The 23,225-nt window shown below is 54.0% G+C and overlaps 1 protein-coding gene across 1 annotated transcript in view; it reads left to right on the plus strand.

Annotated features, from left to right (window-relative positions):
• The window catches only part of CIMAP1C (ciliary microtubule associated protein 1C), a 249,980-nt gene that overhangs the window by 110,800 nt on the left and 115,955 nt on the right, over positions 1-23,225 (plus strand). Inside the window, exon 3 of the mRNA XM_069625278.1 lies at positions 14,118-14,231. Within this exon, the coding sequence (XP_069481379.1) occupies positions 14,118-14,231 (114 nt within the window). The remainder of the gene's footprint in view (positions 1-14,117; positions 14,232-23,225) is intronic.

Genomic DNA, 23,225 nt, shown 5'->3' on the forward strand with positions numbered 1-23,225 from the left:
CCACCAACCCCGCTCATTACCCGTGTCTCCCTCCTGTACCCTCCCACCCCCCGCTCATGCCTGTGTCTCTCTCTTGTTTCCCCCCACCCCCCGCTCATGCCCCATGTCTCCCCTGTTCCCTCCACCCCCTGTTCATGCCCCGTGTCTCCCTCCTGTTCCCCCCACACCCCGCTCATGCCCCGTGTCTCCCTCGTGTCCCCCCACCGCCCGCTCATGCACCGTCTCCCCTGTTCCCCCCACCCCTGCTCATGCCCCGTGTCTCCCTCCTGTTCCCCCCACCCCCCGCTCATGCCCCGTGTCTCCCTCCTGTTGCCCCCCACCCCCGCATCTCTCTCCTGTAACCCCCCACCCCCTGCTCATGCCCCGTGTCTCTCTCTCCTGTTACCCCCCCACCCCCGCTCATGCCCCGTGTCTCCCTCTTGTTGCCCCCCACACCCCGCTTATGCCCTGTGTCTCCCTCGTGTTCCCCCCACCACCCGCTCATGCCCCGTGTCTCTCTCCTGTTGCCCCCCAGCCCCCGCTCATGCCCTGTGTCTCTCTCCTGTTACCCCACCCCCGCTCATGCCCGTGTCTCCCTCTTGTTGCCCCTCATGCCCCATGTCTCCCTCATGTTCCCCCCACCCCTCTGCTCATGCCCCGTGTCTCCTTCGTGTTCTCACCACCCCCGCTCATGCCCCGCGTCTCACTGCTGTTTCCCCCCACCCCCCGCTCATGCCCTGTGTCTCTCTCCTGTTGACCCCCACCCACCCTGGTCATGCCCCGTGTCTCCCTGCTGTTGCCCCCCACCCCCTGCTCATGCCCCGTGTCTCTCTCCTGTTACCCCCACCCCCCTCTCATGCCCCGTGTCTCCCTCGTGTTCCCCCCACCCCCGCTCATGCCCCGTGTCTCCCTTCTGTTGCCCCCCCACCCCCCGCTCATGCCCTGTGTCTCCCTCGTGTTGCCCCCCACCCCCTGCTCATGCCCCGTGTCTCTCTCCTGTAACCCCCCACCCCCTGCTCATGCCCCATGTCTCCCTAGTGTTCCCCCAACCCCGCTCATTCCCTGTGTCTCCCTCCTGTTGTCCCCCACCCCCGCTCATGCCTCGTGTCTCTCTCCTGATACCCCCACCCCCCGCTCATGCCCCGTGTCTCCCTCTTGTTGCCCCCCACCCATGCCCCGTGTCTCCCTCGTGTTCCCCCACCCCCCGCTCATGCCCTGTGTCTCCCTCTTGTTCCCCCCACCCCCCACTCATGCCCCGTGTCTCTCTCCTGTTGCCCCCCACCCCCCGGTCATGCCCCGTGTCTCCCTGCTGTTGCCCTCCACCCCCTGGTCATGCCCCGTGTCTCCCTACTGTTGCCCCCCACCCCCTGCTCATGCCCCGTGTCTCTCTCCTGTTACCCCCACCCCCCTCTCATGCCCCGTGTCTCCCTCGTGTTCCCCCCACCCCCTGCTCATGCCCCGTGTCTCCCTTCTGTTGCCCCCCCACCCCCTGCTCATGCCCTGTGTCTCCCTCCTGTTGCCCCCACCCCCCGCTCATGCCCCGTGTCTCTCTCCTGTAACCCCCCACCCCCCGCTAATGCCCCGTGTCTCCCTCTTGTTCCCCCCACCCCCGCACATGCCTGTGTCTCCCTGCAGTTGCCCTCACCCCCCGCTCATGCCTCGTGTCTCTCTCCTGATACCCCCACCCCCCGCTCATGCTCCGTGTCTCCCTCTTGTTGCCCCCCACCCCCACTCATGCCCCGTGTCTCCCTCGTGTTCCCCCCACCCCCCACTCATGCCCTGTGTCTCCCTCTTGTTCCCCCCACCCCCCACTCATGCCCCGTGTCTCCCTGCTGTTGTCCCCCACCCCCTGCTCATGCCCCGTGTCTCTCTCCTGTTGCCCCCCACCGCCTGCTCATGCCCCGTGTCTATCTCCTGTTACCCCCACCCGCTCTCATGCCCTGTGTCTCTCTCCTGTTGCCCCCCACCCCCTGGTCGTGCCCCGTGTCTCCCTGCTGTTGCGCCGCACCCCCCGCTCATGCCCCGTGTCTCTCTCCTGTTATCCCCCACCCCCCTCTCATGCCCCGTGTCTCTCTCGTGTTACCCCCCACCCCCATCTCATGCCGCGTGTCTCTCTCCTGTTGCCCCCCACCCCCGGTCATGCCCCGTGTCTCCCTGCTGTTGCCCCAAACCCCCGCTCATGCCCCGTGTCTCTCTTCTGTTACCCCCACCCCCCTCTCATGCCCCGTGTCTCCCTCGTGTTTCCCCACCCCCGCTAACCGTGTCTCCCTGCTGTTTTAGCCCACTCCCCGGTCATGCCCCGTGTCTCCCTGCTGTTGCCCCCCACCCCCGCTCATGCCCCATGTCTCCCTCGTGTTCCCCCCACCGCCCGCTCATGCCCCGTGTCTCCCTGCTGTTGCCCCCACCCTCCACTCATGCCCCGTGTCTCCCAGCTGTTGCCCCCCACCCTCTGCTCATGCCCCGTGTCTCCCTTCTGTTGCCCCCCACCCCTGGTCATGCCCCCTGTCTCCCTGCTGTTGCCCCCACTCCCTGCTCATGCCCCATGTCTCTCTCCTGTTACCCCTCACCCCCCTCTCATGCCCCGTGTTTCCGTCTCCCTGCTGTTGCCCCCCACCCCTGGTCATGCCCCGTGTCTCCCTGCTGTTGCCCGCCACCCCCCGCTCATGCCCCGTGTCTCCCTCGTGTTCCCCCCACCCCCGCTCATGCCCTGTGTCTCCCTGCTGTTGACCCCCACCCTCCGCTCATGCCCTGTGTCTCCCTGCTATTGCCCCCCACACCCCGCTCATGCCCCATGTCTCCCTGCTGTTGCCCCCCACCCCCCGCTCATGCCCCGTGTCTCTCTCCTGTAACCCCCCACCCCCCGCTCATGCCCCGTGTCTCCCTCGTGTTTCCCCCACCCCCGCACATGCCTGTGTCTCCCTGCTGTTGCGCCCACCCCCGCTCATGCCCCATGTCTCCCTAGTGTTCCCCCAACCCCGCTCATTCCCTGTGTCTCCCTCCTGTTGCCCCCCACCCCCGCTCATGCCTCGTGTCTCTCTCTTGATACCCCCACCCCCGCTCATGCCCCGTGTCTCCCTCTTGTTGCCCCCCACCCCCACTCATGCCCCGTGTCTCCCTCGTGTTCCCCCATCCCCCGCTCATGCCCTGTGTCTCCCTCTTGTTCCCCCCACCCCCCACTCATGCCCCGTGTCTCCCTGCTGTTGTCCCCCACCCCCTGCTCATGCCCCGTGTCTCTCTCCTGTTGCCCCCCACCGCCCGCTCATGCCCCGTGTCTATCTCCTGTTACCCCCACCCCCTCTCATGCCCTGTGTCTCTCTCCTGTTGCCCCCCACCCCCTGGTCGTGCCCCGTGTCTCCCTGCTGTTGCCCCCCACCCCCGCTCATGCCCCGTGTCTCTCTCCTGTTATCCCCCACCCCCCTCTTCTCATGCACCGTGTCTCTCTCCTGTTACCCCCCACCCCCCTCTCATGCCGCGTGTCTCTCTCCTGTTGCCCCCCACCCCCGGTCATGCCCCGTGTCTCCCTGCTGTTGCCCCAAACCCCCGCTCATGCCCCGTGTCTCTCTCCTGTTACCCCCACCCCCCTCTCATGCCCCGTGTCTCCCTCGTGTTCCCCCACCCCCGCTAACCGTGTCTCCCTGCTGTTTTCTCCCACCCCCGGTCATGCCCCGTGTCTCCCTGCTGTTGCCCCCCACCCCCGTTCATGCCCCATGTCTCCCTCGTGTTCCCCCCACCGCCCGCTCATGCCCCGTGTCTCCCTGCTGTTGCCCCCACCCTCCACTCATGCCCCGTGTCTCCCAGCTGTTGCCCCCCACCCTCTGCTCATGCCCCGTGTCTCCCTTCTGTTGCCCCCCACCCCCGGTCATGCCCCCTGTCTCCCTGCTGTTGCCCCACTCCCCGCTCATGCCCCATGTCTCTCTCCTGTTACCCCTCAACCCCCTCTCATGCCCCGTGTTTCCGTCTCCCTGCTGTTGCCCCCCACCCCTGGTCATGCCCCGTGTCTCCCTGCTGTTGCCCCCCACCCTCCGCTCATGCCCTGTGTCTCCCTGCTATTGCCCCCCACCCCCCGCTCATGCCCCGTGTCTCCCTCGTGTTCCCCCCACCCCCGCTCATGCCCCGTGTCTCCCTGCTGTTGCCCCCCACCCTCCGCTCATGCCCTGTGTCTCCCTGCTATTGCCCCCCACCCCCCGCTCATGCCCCATGTCTCCCTGCTGTTGCCCCCCACCCCCCGCTCATGCCCCATATCTGCCTCGTGTTCCCCCCCCCGCTCATGCCCCGTGTCTCTCTCCTGTTACCCCTCACCCCCCTCTCATGCCCCGTGTCTCCCTTGTGTTCCCCCCAGCCCCCGCTCATGCCCCGTGTCTCCCTGCTGTTGCCCCTCACCCCCAGTCATGCCCCATGTCTCCCTGCTGTTGCCCCCCACCCCCCGCTCATGCCCCGTGTCTCCCTCAAAATCTCCCCACCCCCGCTCATGCCCCGTGTCTCCCTGCTGTTGGCCCCCCACCCTCTGCTCGTGCCCTGTGTCTCCCTGCTGTTGCCCCCACCCCCCTGTCATGCCCCGTGTCTCCCTGCTGTTGCCCCCCACCCCCACTCATGCCCGTGTCTCTCTCCTGTTACCCCCCACCCACCTCTCATGCCCTGTGTCTCCCTTGTGTTCCCCCCACCCCCGCTCATGCCCTGTTTCTCCCTGCTGTAGCCCCCCACCCCCCGGTCATGCCTCGTGTCTCACTGCTGTTGCCCCCATCCCCTGCTCATGCCCCGTGTCTCCCTCGTGTTCCCCCCACCCCCCGCTCATGCCCCGTGTCTCCCTGCTGTTGCCCTCCACCCCCGCTCATGCCCCGTGTCTCCCTGCTGTTGCCCCCTACCCCCTGGTCATGCCCCGTGTCTCTCTCCTGTTACCCCCACCCGCTCTCATGCCCCGTGTCTCCCTCGTTTTCCCCCCACCCCCAGCACATGCCCGGTGTCTTCCTGCTGTTGCCCCCCACACCCCTCTCATGTCCTGTGTCTCTCTCCTGTTATCCTACTCCCCCCTCTCATGCCCCGTGTCTCTCTCCTGTTGCCCCCCAGCCCCCGGTCATGCCCTGTGTCTCCCTGCTGTTCCCCCCCACCCCCGCTCATGCCCCGTGTCTCTCTCCTGTTACCCCCAACCCCCCGGTCATGCCCTGTGTCTCCCTGCTGTTGCCCCCCACCCCCGCTCATGCCCTGTGTCTCTCTCCTGTTACAACCCCACCCCCCTCTCATGCCCCGTGTCTCTCTCCTGTTGCCCACCAACCCCCGGTCATGCCCCGTGTCTCCCTGCTGTTGCCCCCCACCCCCCGCTCATGCCCCGTGTCTCTCTCCTGTTATCCCCCACCCCCTCTCATGCCCCGTGTCTCTCTCCTGTTACCCCCCACCCCCCTCTCATGCCGCGTGTCTCTCTCCTGTTGCCCCCCACCCCCGGTCATGCCCCGTGTCTCCCTGCTGTTGCCCCCCACCCTCCGCTCATGCCCTGTGTCTCCCTGCTATTGCCCCCCACACCCCGCTCATGCCCCATGTCTCCCTGCTGTTGCCCCCCACCCCCCGCTCATGCCCCGTGTCTCTCTCCTGTAACCCCCCACCCCCCGCTCATGCCCCGTGTCTCCCTCGTGTTTCCCCCACCCCCGCACATGCCTGTGTCTCCCTGCTGTTGCGCCCACCCCCGCTCATGCCCCATGTCTCCCTAGTGTTCCCCCAACCCCGCTCATTCCCTGTGTCTCCCTCCTGTTGCCCCCCACCCCCGCTCATGCCTCGTGTCTCTCTCTTGATACCCCCACCCCCGCTCATGCCCCGTGTCTCCCTCTTGTTGCCCCCCACCCCCACTCATGCCCCGTGTCTCCCTCGTGTTCCCCCATCCCCCGCTCATGCCCTGTGTCTCCCTCTTGTTCCCCCCACCCCCCACTCATGCCCCGTGTCTCCCTGCTGTTGTCCCCCACCCCCTGCTCATGCCCCGTGTCTCTCTCCTGTTGCCCCCCACCGCCCGCTCATGCCCCGTGTCTATCTCCTGTTACCCCCACCCCCTCTCATGCCCTGTGTCTCTCTCCTGTTGCCCCCCACCCCCTGGTCGTGCCCCGTGTCTCCCTGCTGTTGCCCCCCACCCCCGCTCATGCCCCGTGTCTCTCTCCTGTTATCCCCCACCCCCCTCTTCTCATGCACCGTGTCTCTCTCCTGTTACCCCCCACCCCCCTCTCATGCCGCGTGTCTCTCTCCTGTTGCCCCCCACCCCCGGTCATGCCCCGTGTCTCCCTGCTGTTGCCCCAAACCCCCGCTCATGCCCCGTGTCTCTCTCCTGTTACCCCCACCCCCCTCTCATGCCCCGTGTCTCCCTCGTGTTCCCCCACCCCCGCTAACCGTGTCTCCCTGCTGTTTTCTCCCACCCCCGGTCATGCCCCGTGTCTCCCTGCTGTTGCCCCCCACCCCCGTTCATGCCCCATGTCTCCCTCGTGTTCCCCCCACCGCCCGCTCATGCCCCGTGTCTCCCTGCTGTTGCCCCCACCCTCCACTCATGCCCCGTGTCTCCCAGCTGTTGCCCCCCACCCTCTGCTCATGCCCCGTGTCTCCCTTCTGTTGCCCCCCACCCCCGGTCATGCCCCCTGTCTCCCTGCTGTTGCCCCACTCCCCGCTCATGCCCCATGTCTCTCTCCTGTTACCCCTCAACCCCCTCTCATGCCCCGTGTTTCCGTCTCCCTGCTGTTGCCCCCCACCCCTGGTCATGCCCCGTGTCTCCCTGCTGTTGCCCCCCACCCTCCGCTCATGCCCTGTGTCTCCCTGCTATTGCCCCCCACCCCCCGCTCATGCCCCGTGTCTCCCTCGTGTTCCCCCCACCCCCGCTCATGCCCCGTGTCTCCCTGCTGTTGCCCCCCACCCTCCGCTCATGCCCTGTGTCTCCCTGCTATTGCCCCCCACCCCCCGCTCATGCCCCATGTCTCCCTGCTGTTGCCCCCCACCCCCCGCTCATGCCCCATATCTGCCTCGTGTTCCCCCCCGCTCATGCCCCGTGTCTCTCTCCTGTTACCCCTCACCCCCCTCTCATGCCCCGTGTCTCCCTTGTGTTCCCCCCAGCCCCCGCTCATGCCCCGTGTCTCCCTGCTGTTGCCCCTCACCCCCAGTCATGCCCCGTGTCTCCCTGCTGTTGCCCCCCACCCCCCGCTCATGCCCCGTGTCTCCCTCAAAATCTCCCCACCCCCGCTCATGCCCCGTGTCTCCCTGCTGTTGGCCCCCCACCCTCTGCTCGTGCCCTGTGTCTCCCTGCTGTTGCCCCCACCCCCCTGTCATGCCCCGTGTCTCCCTGCTGTTGCCCCCCACCCCCACTCATGCCCGTGTCTCTCTCCTGTTACCCCCCACCCACCTCTCATGCCCTGTGTCTCCCTTGTGTTCCCCCCACCCCCGCTCATGCCCTGTTTCTCCCTGCTGTAGCCCCCCACCCCCCGGTCATGCCTCGTGTCTCACTGCTGTTGCCCCCATCCCCTGCTCATGCCCCGTGTCTCCCTCGTGTTCCCCCCACCCCCCGCTCATGCCCCGTGTCTCCCTGCTGTTGCCCTCCACCCCCGCTCATGCCCCGTGTCTCCCTGCTGTTGCCCCCTACCCCCTGGTCATGCCCCGTGTCTCTCTCCTGTTACCCCCACCCGCTCTCATGCCCCGTGTCTCCCTCGTTTTCCCCCCACCCCCAGCACATGCCCGGTGTCTTCCTGCTGTTGCCCCCCACACCCCTCTCATGTCCTGTGTCTCTCTCCTGTTATCCTACTCCCCCCTCTCATGCCCCGTGTCTCTCTCCTGTTGCCCCCCAGCCCCCGGTCATGCCCTGTGTCTCCCTGCTGTTCCCCCCCACCCCCGCTCATGCCCCGTGTCTCTCTCCTGTTACCCCCAACCCCCCGGTCATGCCCTGTGTCTCCCTGCTGTTGCCCCCCACCCCCGCTCATGCCCTGTGTCTCTCTCCTGTTACAACCCCACCCCCCTCTCATGCCCCGTGTCTCTCTCCTGTTGCCCACCAACCCCCGGTCATGCCCCGTGTCTCCCTGCTGTTGCCCCCCACCCCCCGCTCATGCCCCGTGTCTCTCTCCTGTTATCCCCCACCCCCTCTCATGCCCCGTGTCTCTCTCCTGTTACCCCCCACCCCCCTCTCATGCCGCGTGTCTCTCTCCTGTTGCCCCCCACCCCCGGTCATGCCCCGTGTCTCCCTGCTGTTGCCCCAAACCCATGCTCATGCCCCGTGTCTCTCTCCTGTTACCCCCACCCCCCTCTCATGCCCCGTGTCTCCCTCGTGTTCCCCCACCCCTGCTAACCGTGTCTCCCTGCTGTTTTCTCCCACCCCCCGGTCATGCCCCGTGTCTCCCTGCTGTTGCCCCCCACCCCCGCTCATGCCCCATGTCTCCCTCGTGTTCCCCCCACCGCCCGCTCATGCCCCGTGTCTCCCTGCTGTTGCCCCCACCCTCTACTCATGCCCCGTGTCTCCCAGCTGTTGCCCCCCACCCTCTGCTCATGCCCCGTGTCTCCCTTCTGTTGCCACCCACCCCCGGTCATGCCCCCTGTCTCCCTGCTGTTGCCCCCACTCTCCACTCATGCCCCATGTCTCTCTCCTGTTACCCCTCACCCCCCTCTCATGCCCCGTGTTTCCGTCTCCCTGCTGTTGTCCCCCACCCCTGGTCATGCCCCGTGTCTCCCTGCTGTTGCCCCCCATCCCCCGCTCATGCCCCGTGTCTCCCTCGTGTTCCCCCCACCCCCGCTCATGCCCCGTGTCTCCCTGCTGTTGCCCCCCACCCTCCGCTCATGCCCTGTGTCTCCCTGCTATTGCCCCCACCCCCCGCTCCTGCCCCATGTCTCCCTGCTATTGCCCCCCACCCCCCGCTCATGCCCCATATCTCCCTCTTGTTCCCCCCACCCCTCGCTCATGCCCCGTGTCTCTCTCCTGTTACCCCTCACCCCCCTCTCATGCCCCGTGTCTCCCTTGTGTTCCCCCCAGCCCCCGCTCATGCCCCGTGTCTCCCTGCTGTTGCCCCCCACCCCCAGTCATGCCCCGTGTCTCCCTGCTGTTGCCCCCCACCCCCCGCTCATGCCCCGTGTCTCCCTCGTAATCTCCCCACCCCCGCTCATGCCCCGTGTCTCCCTGCTGTTGCCCCCCACCCTCTGCTCATGCCCTGTTTCTCCCTGCTGTTGCCCCCCACCCCCGGTCATGCCTCGTGTCTCACTGCTGTTGCCCCCCATCCCCCCGCTCATGCCCCGTGTCTCCCTCATGTTCCCCCCACCCCCGCTCATGCCCCGTGTCTCCCTGCTGTTGCCCACCAACCCCCGGTCATGCCCCGTGTCTCCCTGCTGTTGCCCCCCACCCTCTACTCATGCCCCGTGTCTCTCTCCTGTTACCCCCCACCCCCTCTCATGCCCCGTGTCTCTCTCCTGTTTCCCCCCACCCCTCAGTCATGCCCGTGTCTCCCTTCTGTTGCCCCCACCCCCCGGTCATGCCCCGTGTCTCCCTGCTGTTGCCCCTAACCCCCTGCTCATGCCCCGTGTCTCTCTCCTGTCACCCCCTACCCCCTCTCATGCCCTTTGTCTCCCTCGTGTTCCCCCACCCCCTGCTCATGCCCCATGTCTCCCTGCTGTTGGCCCCCACCCCCCGCTCATGCCCCGTGTCTCTCTCATGTTGCCCCCCACCCCCGCTCATGCCCGTGTCTCTCTCATGTTACCCCCCACCCCCTCTCATGCCCCGTGTCTCTCTCCTCTTGCCCCTCAACCCCAGGTCATGCCCCATGTCTCCCTGCTGTTGCCCCCCACCCCCCGGTCATGCCCCGTGTCTCCCTCCTTTTGCGCCCACCCCCCGCTCATGCCCAGTGTCTCTCTTCTGTTACCCCCCACCCGCCGCTCATGCCCCTTGTCTCCCTGCTGTTGCCCCCCACCCCCGCTCATGCCCGTGTCTCCCTCGTGTTCCCCCCACCCCCGCTCATGCCCCGTGTCTCCCTGCTGTTGCCCCCACCCCCGCTCATGCCCCGTGTCTCTCTCCTGTTACCCCCCGCTCATGCCCCGTGTCTCCTTGCTGTTGCCCCCACCCCCTGCTCATGCCCCATGTCTCCCTGCTGTTGCCCCCCACCCCCCGCTCATGCCCCGTGTCTCCCTGCTGTTGCCCCCCACCCCCACTCATGCCCCATGTCTCCCTGCTGTTGCCCCCCACCCCCCCGCTCATGCCCCGTGTCTCCCTCCTGTTACCCCCACCCCCCGCTCATGCCCCGTGTCTCTCTCCTGTTACCCCCCACCCCCCCTCTCATGCCCCGTGTCTCCCTCGTGGTCCCCCCTACCCATGCCCTGTTGTGTTCTCTTTATACACCCCGCCTTCCCTTTCCATGGTGTCCATCTTGGTAAAAGATTTTCCTTCCTACACCGGGACGCCGCAGGTGTTCCGGTTTGGGAAGAAAAATCTTTTTTTTAACTTCCCGGGTTCCCACTTTGAGAACCTAGGATGCTAGTGGTCTTCCTCCATTGAAAAGGAGGTTATGGTTACTTTGCACTAATAAAAAACTATGAAATTCAATGAAAAAACGTTGTTAAAGGGACGTTATGGTTAAGTTGCACTAATAAAAACCTATGAAAATCAATTAAAAATCTTTGTTAAAGGGACGTTATGGTAAAATTGCACTAATAGAAACCAATGAAATTCAGTGAAAAAACTTTGTTAAAGGGACGTTATGATAGTTACGCTATTAAAAACCTATGAAATTTTGTGAAAAAACGTTGTTAAAGGGGCGTTATGGTTAAGTTGCGCCACTAAAAACCTATGAAATTCAGTGAAAAAACTTTGTTAAAGGGACGTTATGGTTCCAAGTAAAACCGAAAAACCCTTGAAATTCGGCAGTTATGGTAAGCTAAGCAACCATAACTCGCGCCACCACCGTGCACTGCTAAACCTAACACCCAGGACATCAAAGATGACATCACAAATGTCATTGATGACATCACTGATGACATCACATGTGCATTTACCTTTCATGAAAGTCTGCACAACGGATTCTTAGTGTAATGTTTAAAAAAAGTGTCAAAGATTGGAATAAATATCAAGTGCTAATCATTGCATTAAGCTATGCAATGATATAAATAGCATTCTATTATTAACTTCAATCCAGTATACTAAGGTACTCCTGTAGAAACATAGGCATTGTGTGCAGCATACATGATGGAGGTGCAATATTCATAAGCTTGCCATGTTAAATAATGAAATGATAACTTTTCATATTAGAGTTTTGCGTACAGTGAAACTTGTGATAAGTAGGTAATAAAACCCACTTACTACATAATTGCATTATTATAGAGAAATCACAAAGAGACAACACCACATACAAATATGAATATATACAAGGGAATTGAAGTAAGAAATAAACAGCAATAGTAGCAGAAAGTGTTCATAACCTAACTGATTACCTTTATGCAGATAAATGATTGCTCTGTTTCAAAGCTGTTACTTACCCTATCTATATTTATCACATGATGTGTCTGGACCCTAAGGAAAATAGTGTGAGTACAACATATAAAAATATGAGCATATACAGGGAAAGTACAGTAATAAAAAAACATCAAAACTATCAGAAAGTGCTGATAACTCTACTGATAATTTTAATGCACAAAAAGGATTGCTGTCTTTCAAGGTTGTGTCTGCCCCTATGTATATGTTTCATATGATATGACTGGACCATAAGGGAATTATTGTAAGAACATACTTGAAGGATAAGTCTACAAATATGGTACATTTACAATTTTTAGTTCCTGACTGTTACTGAAGAAAATCATGTGGCCTAGATATGTCAGGAAAGGAAAAAAGGGGGTGTCAGACATGTGATGTCACCAGTGATGTCATCAATGACATTTGTGATGTCATCTTTGATGTCCTGGGTGTTAGGCTTAGCAGTGCATGGTGGTGGCGCGAGTTATGGTTGCTTAGCTTACCATAACTGGCGAATTTCAAGGGTTTTTCGGTTTTACTTGGAACCATAACGTCCCTTTAACAAAGTTTTTTCACTGATTTTCATAGGTTTTTAGTCGCGCAATTTAACCATAACGTCCCTTTAACAACGTTTTTTTACTGAATTTACATACACATATATATATATATATATATATATATATACACATGTACACACACTCGCTCTCTCTCTGGAGTAGTATAGTGCAAACACTCATTAAAGTAGAGGACGTTAAACTGTGGGGCGCACCCCCTCGCCCCCCTAGGGAGGCGCAGCCGAATCCCAGAGGGGACGTGAGAACCCAGCATGGAATGTAAAAAAATCAATAAAAAAAGATTAAAAAGGGGGGTTTTCTCGATTGGAGGAAATAGGCAGGGGTGGCTCAGATGGTCGGACTGGACCATAAAACTGTGTCAGGCACCAATGAAAAATGAAAAAGTGGCCTACAGTTGCAAATTGATAGTCATTCCTTTAGTCACAGACTGTTTGAATAGTACCCAAGTGTGTGTTTTTTGTTAAAATGTAAGCAAATTGTGATATTTAAAGATTATTTATTCAGCAACAATAGTCAAAACTACTAGTTGCGTAGTGAAGTAACTCATCGAACTGGGCCACATTGGCCAAAAAAGTGGCCCATTTTGACTGGCCTATGCTAGAATTTTGTATTTTTGGTACGGGCATCGACCTATAGGCCAGTCCGAGCCTAGCGGCTCAACCGTAATGGGCGAGGGGGCGCCCACCCAGTGGCCCCCAGTCCCATTATGGAGGAGCCAGCCCAGTGAAACACTGAATACTCCCTCTGCTGCTTTTTCCAGCTGACGGAGTGCTCCTGGGTAGGCTGAACTGTCAAAGGGAAACCATGTTTCCCTTTGACAGTTCAGTTCCCCAGCCTCACATGCTCACTGAGCCATACAACGCTGGGGGCATTTTGCTTCGCCAGCCTTGCATAGCTCATCGGAAATGCTGGCTGGGGCACTGCATGTCTGTATGTGCGAGGGGGAGCTCCTGCGCCTCCTCGTACATACGGACAGAGCAACCTGGAGCGGGGCATTTAAGTACCCACGCGCAGGCCCCTGCAGAAGGTACGTTTATATTCATTTATTTTTTATTTCAATATGTGTATGGATTCGTGTATGCTTGTGGTATGAGGGTCTTATGGAGATGGGTGCTCGTATGAATGATGGAGTTATTGCTGTGTGAATGAGCGTGTGTGTTTGTTTTGGTCTGTTGAGCTGATTTTGGTGCGTGGGGGTAAAGGGGGGAAGGATGGTTGTACAACAAAGGCATTTTAAAAATGCCTTTGTTGCACAATCCCCCTACCCACCTGCCAAAATGAGCTTTCCTTCTAAGGCGCCAGGGGACAGGGATAGTCTTTTTTTTTTTTTACTGGATATCTATCATAGATGTCCAGTCAAAAAAAACATGCTTTCCCCCTTGGCCAACCCCAGTGCCAATTGAAAACTGTTTGGCTTTTTACTATTTTTTTTGTAAAGTATGCTCTTAAATGCAATATTTTAATGCAGTATGTTTTTAAAAATCACAGGCGGAAATCCTCCCACGAGGCCCAATTGATTAATGTGGGCTCCCTCGCTGCGGTCGGTCGCTATGGCATTTTTGTGTTAAATATTTATGCCCCTCCAATTAAAAATTCATCAGCTACCACTGGACCTCGGACTGTGTTGGGGAAGGTGTGGGGGTAGCCCAGGGACTGTGGTGGGGTGGGGAGAGCCCAGGGACTGGGTAGGAGTGGGATGAGGGAGCCAGGCGACTGTGATGGGAGCAGGTGGGGGAGCCCAGGGACTGGTTCATATCCATTTGTACATACTGTCCATTAAGGCATTTTTGGGGTGGACCGGCCTGCCTACATTTTGCTCAGGGGGAGGCCCAAGCCAAAAAAGTTTGAATCCGGAGTTTGGCTCGTGGGTATAACCACATTAGGGCAAACTCCAATCGGCATTTCGACTAAATCCAGATTGAACATGTATGACAAAAAGGTACATAGAATGAATGCAAGTGGACATTATTTGTATATGGGTTAGTCATTCTGCAAAATCAGGAGTGCATCTCTCTAGTGAGTTGATGAAAGCGCCATACAGATAATGTTGAAATACATTAAATATGAGAAATAAACGTACCCGCCCTGCTAATTTGGAAGCAATTTAGGAGCTGCCTCTTTTTCTGTTTCAGTGCTGGGCCCCTCGTGTAGCCCTGGCCCCAAGTACCTCCTTGACAACAGGATGACCCGCCATGGCCGTGACGGCATTCCAGAGTTTACCGTGAAGTCTCGCCAGAAAGACCTGAGTAAGTGAGAACCCTGCTTCTTCTCTCTGCATAGTAACCCCCTTTCTGTGCCCAGTGTTCAAGCTCCCAGGTTTGTGTAGTCTGCCTTCAGTTATGTGTTTGCCCTGGAATAGCCCACCTTACTCTACCAGTGGGGAAGCAGCAGAGTTACCATTAGACAATTTAAATTGCTTCTACAGCTCTATATATCCATTCCTGTCTCTCTTATCAGAACAATAACATCAGCTGACGTTTTACAGTTTAAATACATGAAAGTCTAAATTATCCTCGTGCAGCTTTCCTGGTTCACCTGCACATTGTGAGGGGATTGGCTGTGCGGGCAGGCCCCTGATGAATATGCAGGAGCCAGGTGTGCACTCTATCACTGCCTGTTCAGGATCCTCTGGAGAGAAAAAACATAAGGCGCTGAGCTAAAGAGAAATGGCATATGAGGAGGGACACAAAGCTTGTAGGTGTGGTTTGGTTCTTTAGCCGCCAATGGCCATACTAATCCCTGTGGCCACTCACTTCCTGGCCCTCCCCACCCAAAGCACTAGGATCCTAGGATCTCTTTGAGCTAAATCTATCAAGCCTTACCATCAAACGGTGCACTTGAATTGCCTACCAGTGTTTTTTCAAAGCAGTCGTAGTGCTGACTCAGTTGGATCTGTAAACACGCTACTGGTGTAACAAAAATGTCTTAATCAGGTTTGCCTTCAACCACTCGATTTATAAGAACTATTCATGTCCTTTACTGAAGTCCTGTTAAAAACAAGCACTGGCATAGCCAACAGTTGTGGCTTGTGAATAAGTATTCAGCATTTGCCAGGCAATGCTATTTTATGCCCAGGGACTTGCAGCATTTTGCAGCTACTACCATTGATGGCCAGTTAAAATCACACAGCAGTGCCTGGCACATGCCTTTCCCATGCCTACACAAAAGCCAAAACTGCTGTAATTGTCAGCGCTTGTTACATCTTCCAAATAGGTACACAGGACTAAAGTGCTTTGGTACTGAAGCAATGCGTCATGCTTTGTTGTCACCCCTGTGTGGCTTGCGCTTTCAGTTACCCATTGGCACATGGAAAACAATTTTTCTGGTCCGTACAATCTTTATCACTTGATTGTTAAATATTTGACTCTACAGATATTTTGGACTACAACGCCCTGCAGCCCCAGCAAGCACAGTGAATGATAAGGGAGTCGTTGTCCAGGTGTGGTTCACTTTTAGAGGAGAAATTAGCATAGCAGAGAGTGCATATCTTCCAAAGGCAATGCAGTAAAATAATTGGATAAACACATTAGAAATGCTTTTTTGTTAGTCTGCAAATAGGAATGCCAAATTCAAGGAAGGAAACTTGTTGTGGATTAAGATAAGAGAATGTGAAAAACTTCATGAAACAACACTCTTCTTTGCAAAGCATTTTGCATAGCATTTTGTTCAGCAATAGAGATGCTAACCTGTGATTGCAGCCCTATAGTTCAGATTAAACCAATTTGCATTGACTGTTCCCAAAATGCTATTGCTATTATCTATTGACCTACACGATGGACCTGAGTGATATGTTCCAGTGCCAATGTCGTCCCGAAACTGGACATTTTGAGTTAAAATCGTCCAATGGTTCAATAGTTATTAAAGGATAGTTCCGGGACTTTTTTTTTATTGTCCCTACGGTTCGGCCATGTCTTTTTAAGCATAAATCGGTAGATCGTAGAAAACTTTCCTATGGACCTTACCCGACTTTTCGTCCATTAACGCACTCGAAATCAGCCGCCATTTTCTGATAATCCTATCATTTCCCCCCATCGACCTGGCTCACCTGCGTTTGCTGCACTAAATCAAATCCCCCGCCCCTGAGCCTGACATCAGCAGACGCGTACCGCCCATTTCCCAACGCCAAAGCACGTTTCGTGTCAACAATCGCTGCGCCTCAGCTAATGAAGTGTCGCCATGGAAATGGCAGGACGCCTCTTTCCTCAATAAGTATAAACACACCGTTTCACAACACACAGCAGCAGATTTTCGATTCCATTACTCTCTCTGTGTTACTTTGAGTATTCTGTGACTCGTTTCTGTGCTCTGGTCAGCTACCTTCGCCGCTTCTAGGCCTTGTGAACACCTGTACCATCTCTGTAAATTATTTTACTTTCTTTACCACACAATGGCTACAATAATGCCGTATATGCACGAGCCCGAGTACACCGAGGAAGAACTACTGGAAAGGCAAGCACGCGAAAACGATGGGGATTCGGACGGCAGTTGGGAGGACCAGTCAACGGATGAAGAGCCTGGACCATGTCGCATGGACGGCGTCTCCACCTGGTGCACGTGCAATCGGTGCGAGCTAATGCCAACTGAGGAGGAGAACTGCTGCTGCCGTGAAAATTCCGGGTGCTTTGCCTACATTTCGGAAGGCGAGCCAAGTCCGCAATGCATCACCGAGCTGCCAGAGTTCAGGGAAGCCTGCCTCTCATGGACCGTGTTGAGGATGATGATGGTGCTTATGCACGAACTTCGCGGCACTGTTCGTCCGCGTAATCCGAGTAACGAGTAAGTATACTCTGGTTGTGATGTCAGTGATGCCACTACTATTTCATGGTCGTCTCCCACATATAAAATTACATCTACATATCATTCGAATGCATGTAAATTGGTTCCATATTGTGCATTTTCTAGATAGAATTTTTTTCAAAGCAGAATGACATTTTTTACCTGAATCGACATTGATAAGAAAGTTTTGTCATTTTAATACAGTTTGCATCTTTCATTTTCACAGGTGGTACAGGCTGGTGGCCTATCGTTGCTTCACTTGGTGGCTTCACGGGAGGCTCGGACACCGCGTTCGGAGAGTAATACCTGCCTGTGCGGTACTTGCCATTAGACAACATTTCCCCAGCGACAGTGGACAATACCGCGGATTTTCCCTGGATGTGCTGCAACCGGAACTTTACAATGTGTAATGTTTATTATTTATGTTCAATTGAAATTAAGATCTAAAATAAAACCCAACATATATTTTAACAATGGTTGTTTTGATTTTTTAAATGAATCTAGTGTGTCTCCATTGAATAGTCTTCCTGTGCCTTGTCTTGTCACACCACATGTCTCCGGCCAGCATCCTCCCTCACGCTGACCGCCCACCTTCAATCCACATAACCGTTGAACCCATATGCAGCAGACATACATATGTTATTTTGCGGGTTGGCATCAAGCCTCCCGGCCTTGCCTCCTCCCCCAAAAATACTTACCACACCACTTTGTTCAAGCGTTGGCAATAAAAGGCCGTTGGATTTTATTGATACAAAACATGGTTATAGGTAAATAATCAATATGGTTGATCATAATAAATCATCCTTTTGGGCACCGGGTACAGAGATGACCCCCTCTGGCCCGTGCCGCCTTGCCACCACAGGCCAGCCTGCTGCTGACTAACTGCCTAGGCATCCAGGGTCTCCAGGGTGAACTGCACCCAGATATTCTCCTGGGAGGGTGAGGTATTTATAAACTCACCCCCCTGCCTTCCATGTACTAGATCCTGCAGCCTGCCTCTTACATGCAGTTAGATGGCCTCTCCTTGGTGAGGCCCTGCGTCAAACGAGTCTTGTCTGCACGACCACCGCCCCAATCCACCCCCCGCCCTATCAAAGGCAGTTCGCACCGGGGTACTTGCGCTGGCAAGTGGAGCTGTCAGGGAGCGATAAAGGCCAAGAGGTGCCAAAGACCATGTACACTTCAAAGTGGTCTATAGAGCATGGGTTGTTGTTCCCATGTCTACCTCCAGACCCCGTGTCTCCTGCCAAGCATCCCCGCTCACGCTGGACGCCCCCCTGTAATCCACATAAGTGTGTCTCCATTCACAAGTCTTCCTGTGTCTTGTCTGCACGACCACCGCCCCAATCCACCCCCCCGCCCTATCATAGGCAGTTCGCACCGGGGTACTTGTGCTTGCAAGTGGAGCTGTCAGGGAGCGATAAAGGCCAAGAGGTGCCAAAGACCATGTACACTTCAAAGTGGTCTATAGAGCATGGGTTGTTGTTCCCATGTCTACCTCCAGACCCCGTGTCTCCTGCCAAGCATCCCCCCTCACGCTGGACGCCCCCCTGCAAACCGCATAATGCCACGACATATACACGTCATTCATTCACAAACAGACCCCTGTTTCGAATTCTTTATAACCCACTTCATATTTCTAATGAGAACTTCTTTGCGCTTTGCTAGTCAACCCGTGAAGGTGCTGGTTATCTGCTCTTCGTCTCTGTGAACTTCCGTGACCACTTCGAGCAAACTCGTCAGTTTGCAACCTGTGAACTGCTCCCTGTTCTACGACAAGAAACTACTCGGATCCCTGCATCTAACTGTTTGTTCGTCAAGGTAAGGCCATGTACCATAATCATTTTGCGTCCAATTTCTTTTCGTTCAAGACAGTACATGCAAGGAACTAGTCACATGTTCTGAGTTTAGTCAAATTATTTTTCTATTTTTTTAAAGTTATTCAAATACTTATCCGCATGTGAATAACGTGTATAGTTCCAAGAACCAAAACGAACCTTGCATTGAACCTTTTATGTGTCATTTAATTTTTTAACACATTGGTATTCATATAGAATTGTTGATCTTTACTTTTCAGAACTTTCCACAATGCCTGCCTGTTCCATTGGCGGTTGCCCTTCGAAGACCCATAAAAAATCTGAAGGTACTATAATGCATGTTTTCCCTAAGACAATAGATCAGATAAGAGAATGGGTCCGATATTGCGGATATCCACCGTCTGAGCTTGAAAGTAGAGTCCTAGAAGTCTTTGCGGACAAGAGGGGTGATCGATACCGCATCTGCAGCAGGCACTTTAGCTCAGACATGTACTCCACATCATTGCTAATAAAGAAGAACACACCGCGAGCGAAGCGAAAATTGCTCTCAACCGCTATTCCCACTCTATTCGTCCACATCCCTCCACTGGTGAGTCAAGTTTACGTATTTAGCTCTCGGCCTTGCGGTAGTGTGTAGCATTAGCTAACAATAATTTCCCCATTTATGTATCCACTCAATATGAAGGCGGAAGATTCTCCATCCGTGTCGTTATTGCAGTCATCAGCCACTTCAAGCGCCTATCGGGTAATCTTACTTAGCTATTCTGCCACTGACTTGTTTTAGACATGTAAATCAATAGTTTTAATTTATCGTGTAATTATTTTACCTAATGGTACACCCTTGTACTCGTCCTCTAGTCTTTGTTTTCAGTTATAATTATTGTTATCCAAAATAATGCAAGTACTGTCTTTCAGGGAGATGCTGAGGAGTCCAACGCATTGACGACAACCGTTGATGTCACTCAGATGCTCGAGGTACGTTTCCGGACAGTTCCATCGATGGAGATCATCAGATCTTGCATTCTTGTAGCGTGATTGTTACACACAATGTTTCTTTCGTTTTTAGCCATTGATATGTCCTTCTGTCGTCGCCCTCCTATATGTCTTCTTTTTTCAATATTGTGTTCATTACTAATGAAAGTCCTATGTTTCAGGGAGTCGATGGAGCATTAGTCCAAGAAGAAGGGGGAGCATGCAGTTACGGGTCGGCGCAACAGCTTGCAGAAGTGTGCACCACAGTTACAGCGTCCCTTGATGTTCTTATGCATTTCGAGGTATGGATACTGACAGTTCGATCAAGCGAAATCATATGACGTGATTACATCCGCTATACTTCCTTCTTTATTAACGCAAGTACTATGTTTCAGGGAGATGACGGAGCTTCTTCTACAAGAACATCACCCCTAGTAGTTGATGCAGATCTCTGGGTGGTGACACTTCCAACGATCGAGCAAATCGAATCATATTTAGATATCCATTATTTATTTTAGACAACTGATAATTTGTGCAGGTCTATTTAGATGAGCCGTTGACGCCTGCACAAAGTTTATGTTCTTTTTAACAAAATAGAAAACCATACTAATGCAATTACTGTGTTTCAGGGAGTTGCTGAAGCGTCATCTTCAATAATATCATCAATGGAAGTCTATGAGGAGCCCGAGGTATGGATCTTGACAGTTCCATCTAACTAGATCAACAATGCGTGAATAATTGTCGTTTGAATGTTCTACACAAAGCGTTCATTCGTGTTTTGCTATTGAGATGTACGTGGGTATTGGTCCCCAAGTACATTTTGTGTTTTCAATATTATTATACATACTAATGAAAGTTCTATGTTTCAGGGAGTCGATGGAGCGTCAGTGCGTGATGGATGTGCTTATCATGAAAATATAGTCGTTGCAGCGCAAGAGGAAGTGGAGACATGCACACACGAGTCGGAGCAACAGCGTCCTGATGTTGAAGTTCGAGGCAAGAAAGTTTCAAAGAAAAGAAAGCAAAAGAAGGTTAGTGTCCTGGTCACTATATTATGTTGTTTTTCACTGTTAATAGTTCAATACTGTAAGTTGTGTTTAAACTGAACATCCCTTTTCCAATCTGTCCTCTAGTTGCGAGTGGGTGTACGAACTAGATCTACACAGACAGTGAAGCGAACGAGAGATGTTGCTTGTCAAACCTTTTGGCAGGGACTTGAGACTGGAGATGCATCGTGCCAATGGGAAGAATATGAAGTGATTGACAACGGAGCTATACCACCACCAGCCATTGATAGTGAATGTCCTCCTGGTAGTTCGGATGCAGTCGGAGATCAATTCACAGAATCCACACCCGCAAAAACTAAGACCGCGAGAAAGTTGAAGAAATTGTTTTATTCACCCATCGCCGGAGAAGGAACAGATGTTGCAATGGAAGAGAATGAAGTGGACGACAATGAAACACCATCAATATCACTGAACATAGCGGAAGACGATATCAGAGATTCTACCTATCATGTGAGTGACATGTCCTCAACGTTACAGGCCGAACCAGCTGGGATGCAGAGTGACAGTATAAGGAAAGAGGCCAAATTCATTGTATTCGATAGTTGTTTGATTGATATTATTATTAGGATGAAATGTGGGCATTCGGTTGGTGGGGAAGTATGTGGGGAGCCATTGATTAATGTGACTAGTGCAATTCGAGGCACTAACCTTAAAATACATGCCACCTGTACAAAATATCATCCTTTCTCATGGTCTGCACAACCCATGCTGGGGCAACTGCCAGCAGGCAATCTACTTTGTGCAGCGGCCGCACTTTTTAGTGGTTCAAGTTTTAAAAAGTTAGAGTATTTCTTTCAGTTTGTGGGAATCCATTTCATTGCGAAAACTCAGTTCTACAAATACCAAACCGATTATCTATTTCCAGCCATTAGCGAAGCTTGGAGAATGGAAAAAATGTCTATTGATAGTACATTCGCGGGCAAACGGTTCAGGCTAGCCGGTGATGGACAGTGCGACAGCCCAGGATTTTCAGCCAAGTACTGCACCTACCACTTTCAGGACATGGAAAGTAAGAAAATTGTGAGTTCGGTGGTCGTGCAGGTGTCACAAAGTACATCCTAAGTGGCCATGGAGAAAGTTGGCTTTGTAGCATCATTGCAAGAACTACAATCGCGGGGAATGGTGATCGACCTGATAGCCACGGACAGACACGTTTCAATTGCCAAGACAATGAGAGAAGAGTACAAAAATATAAATCACCAATTTGACGTATGGCATCTTGCAAAAACAATCAATAAAAAAATGTCGGCTGCAGGTAAAAAAAAAGATATGCAAGGTATTTCACAGTGGTCCAAGTCAATCAGCAACCATCTTTGGTGGAGCTCAAAAACATGTGGAGGGTCGTTGGAAATTCTACTGGAAAAATGGCGGTCAGTAATGCTACACTGTAGCAACGTTCACCGCTGGACCACAAACCAACATTTCCACAATTGTGAACATGGCCATTTGTCCACAGAGGAGGCACGGAAGAAGAAGTGGTTGATTCCTTCATCACCCACTCACAAAGCCATTGAAAAGATTGTATTTGATAAAACTATAACAAGAGATTTGAGGGGACTCACGGAATTCTGCCACACAGGAGATTTGGAGGTGTTCCACAATATGTGCCTAAAGTACAGGCCAAAACGATTGCATTTTGGCATGAAGGGCATGATAAATCGGATTCTTCTAGCGGTCTTGGCACATAACCATAAGGTTGGCCGTCAACAAAGTAGGACGACCGGAACTTTAGGGACGCTTCGCTACAATAAGGCCATCACTAAAAGAAGTAAACAATGGGTGATCAAACCAGTGTTTGAGGATATGCAATATGAGTTTATTGAGAGACTTATTGTTGATGTCCTAGATAGGCACATACATGGAGTTGTGAACGAACCTGTGCAGAGGACAACTGCATTGCCACCCAACATTGCCTCTGTTCCATGTCCACCTAAAGCAGAGCTCATTGAGAAATACACATCACGGTTTAAATGATTGTAATTTGATTGTCTGTTCTCTCGAGTCTCCTCATGTTGCAGGCCCATTGAATATGTGTATCTATGTAATGTGTAAATAAAAGTGATTGCTCAGTGTACATGCAATGTGTCTCTCCACCCTTGCCCCTCCCTTCACCGTGCAGTAGTGCGAACCACCCGGGTGTCACCTGTGACTTTGCTCTGGAGTCTCCTCATGTCGCAGGCCCATTGAATATGTGTAGCTATGTATTGTGTAAATAAAAGTGATTGCTCAGTGTACATGCAATGTGTCTATCCAACCTTGTTCATTTGCGCATTAAATTAAACCAAACAGTAATATAAATCATTTTTCAAAAAATATAGAATGTCTCCGTATTTATGGTTCTCTGGGGCTGCAAAGCACGCAGACAAAATGCAAAGATGGAGTGTAAATTTCAAGTCCTGTGAGATGGCCTTACACTGAATGTAGCTAACTAGGAATGTGTGCTCGTTCAAAGTGAAGGTCAGCTGCTTTGATTTTTTGCTCGGGTGCCGGAATGGCCCACGACTCAGTATAAGGTTCTATTGTTATTTGACCTTGACAGGCCGGGACCATCCCGAAAGACTTCTTTTTGGGGGTGTGGTGCAATAACGTAAGAAACGATAATGAATAA

The sequence above is a fragment of the Ambystoma mexicanum genome, chromosome 11 (genome assembly GCF_040938575.1).
Source record: "Ambystoma mexicanum isolate Mex_15411 chromosome 11, UKY_AmexF1_1, whole genome shotgun sequence".
Classification (NCBI taxonomy): domain Eukaryota; kingdom Metazoa; phylum Chordata; class Amphibia; order Caudata; family Ambystomatidae; genus Ambystoma; species Ambystoma mexicanum.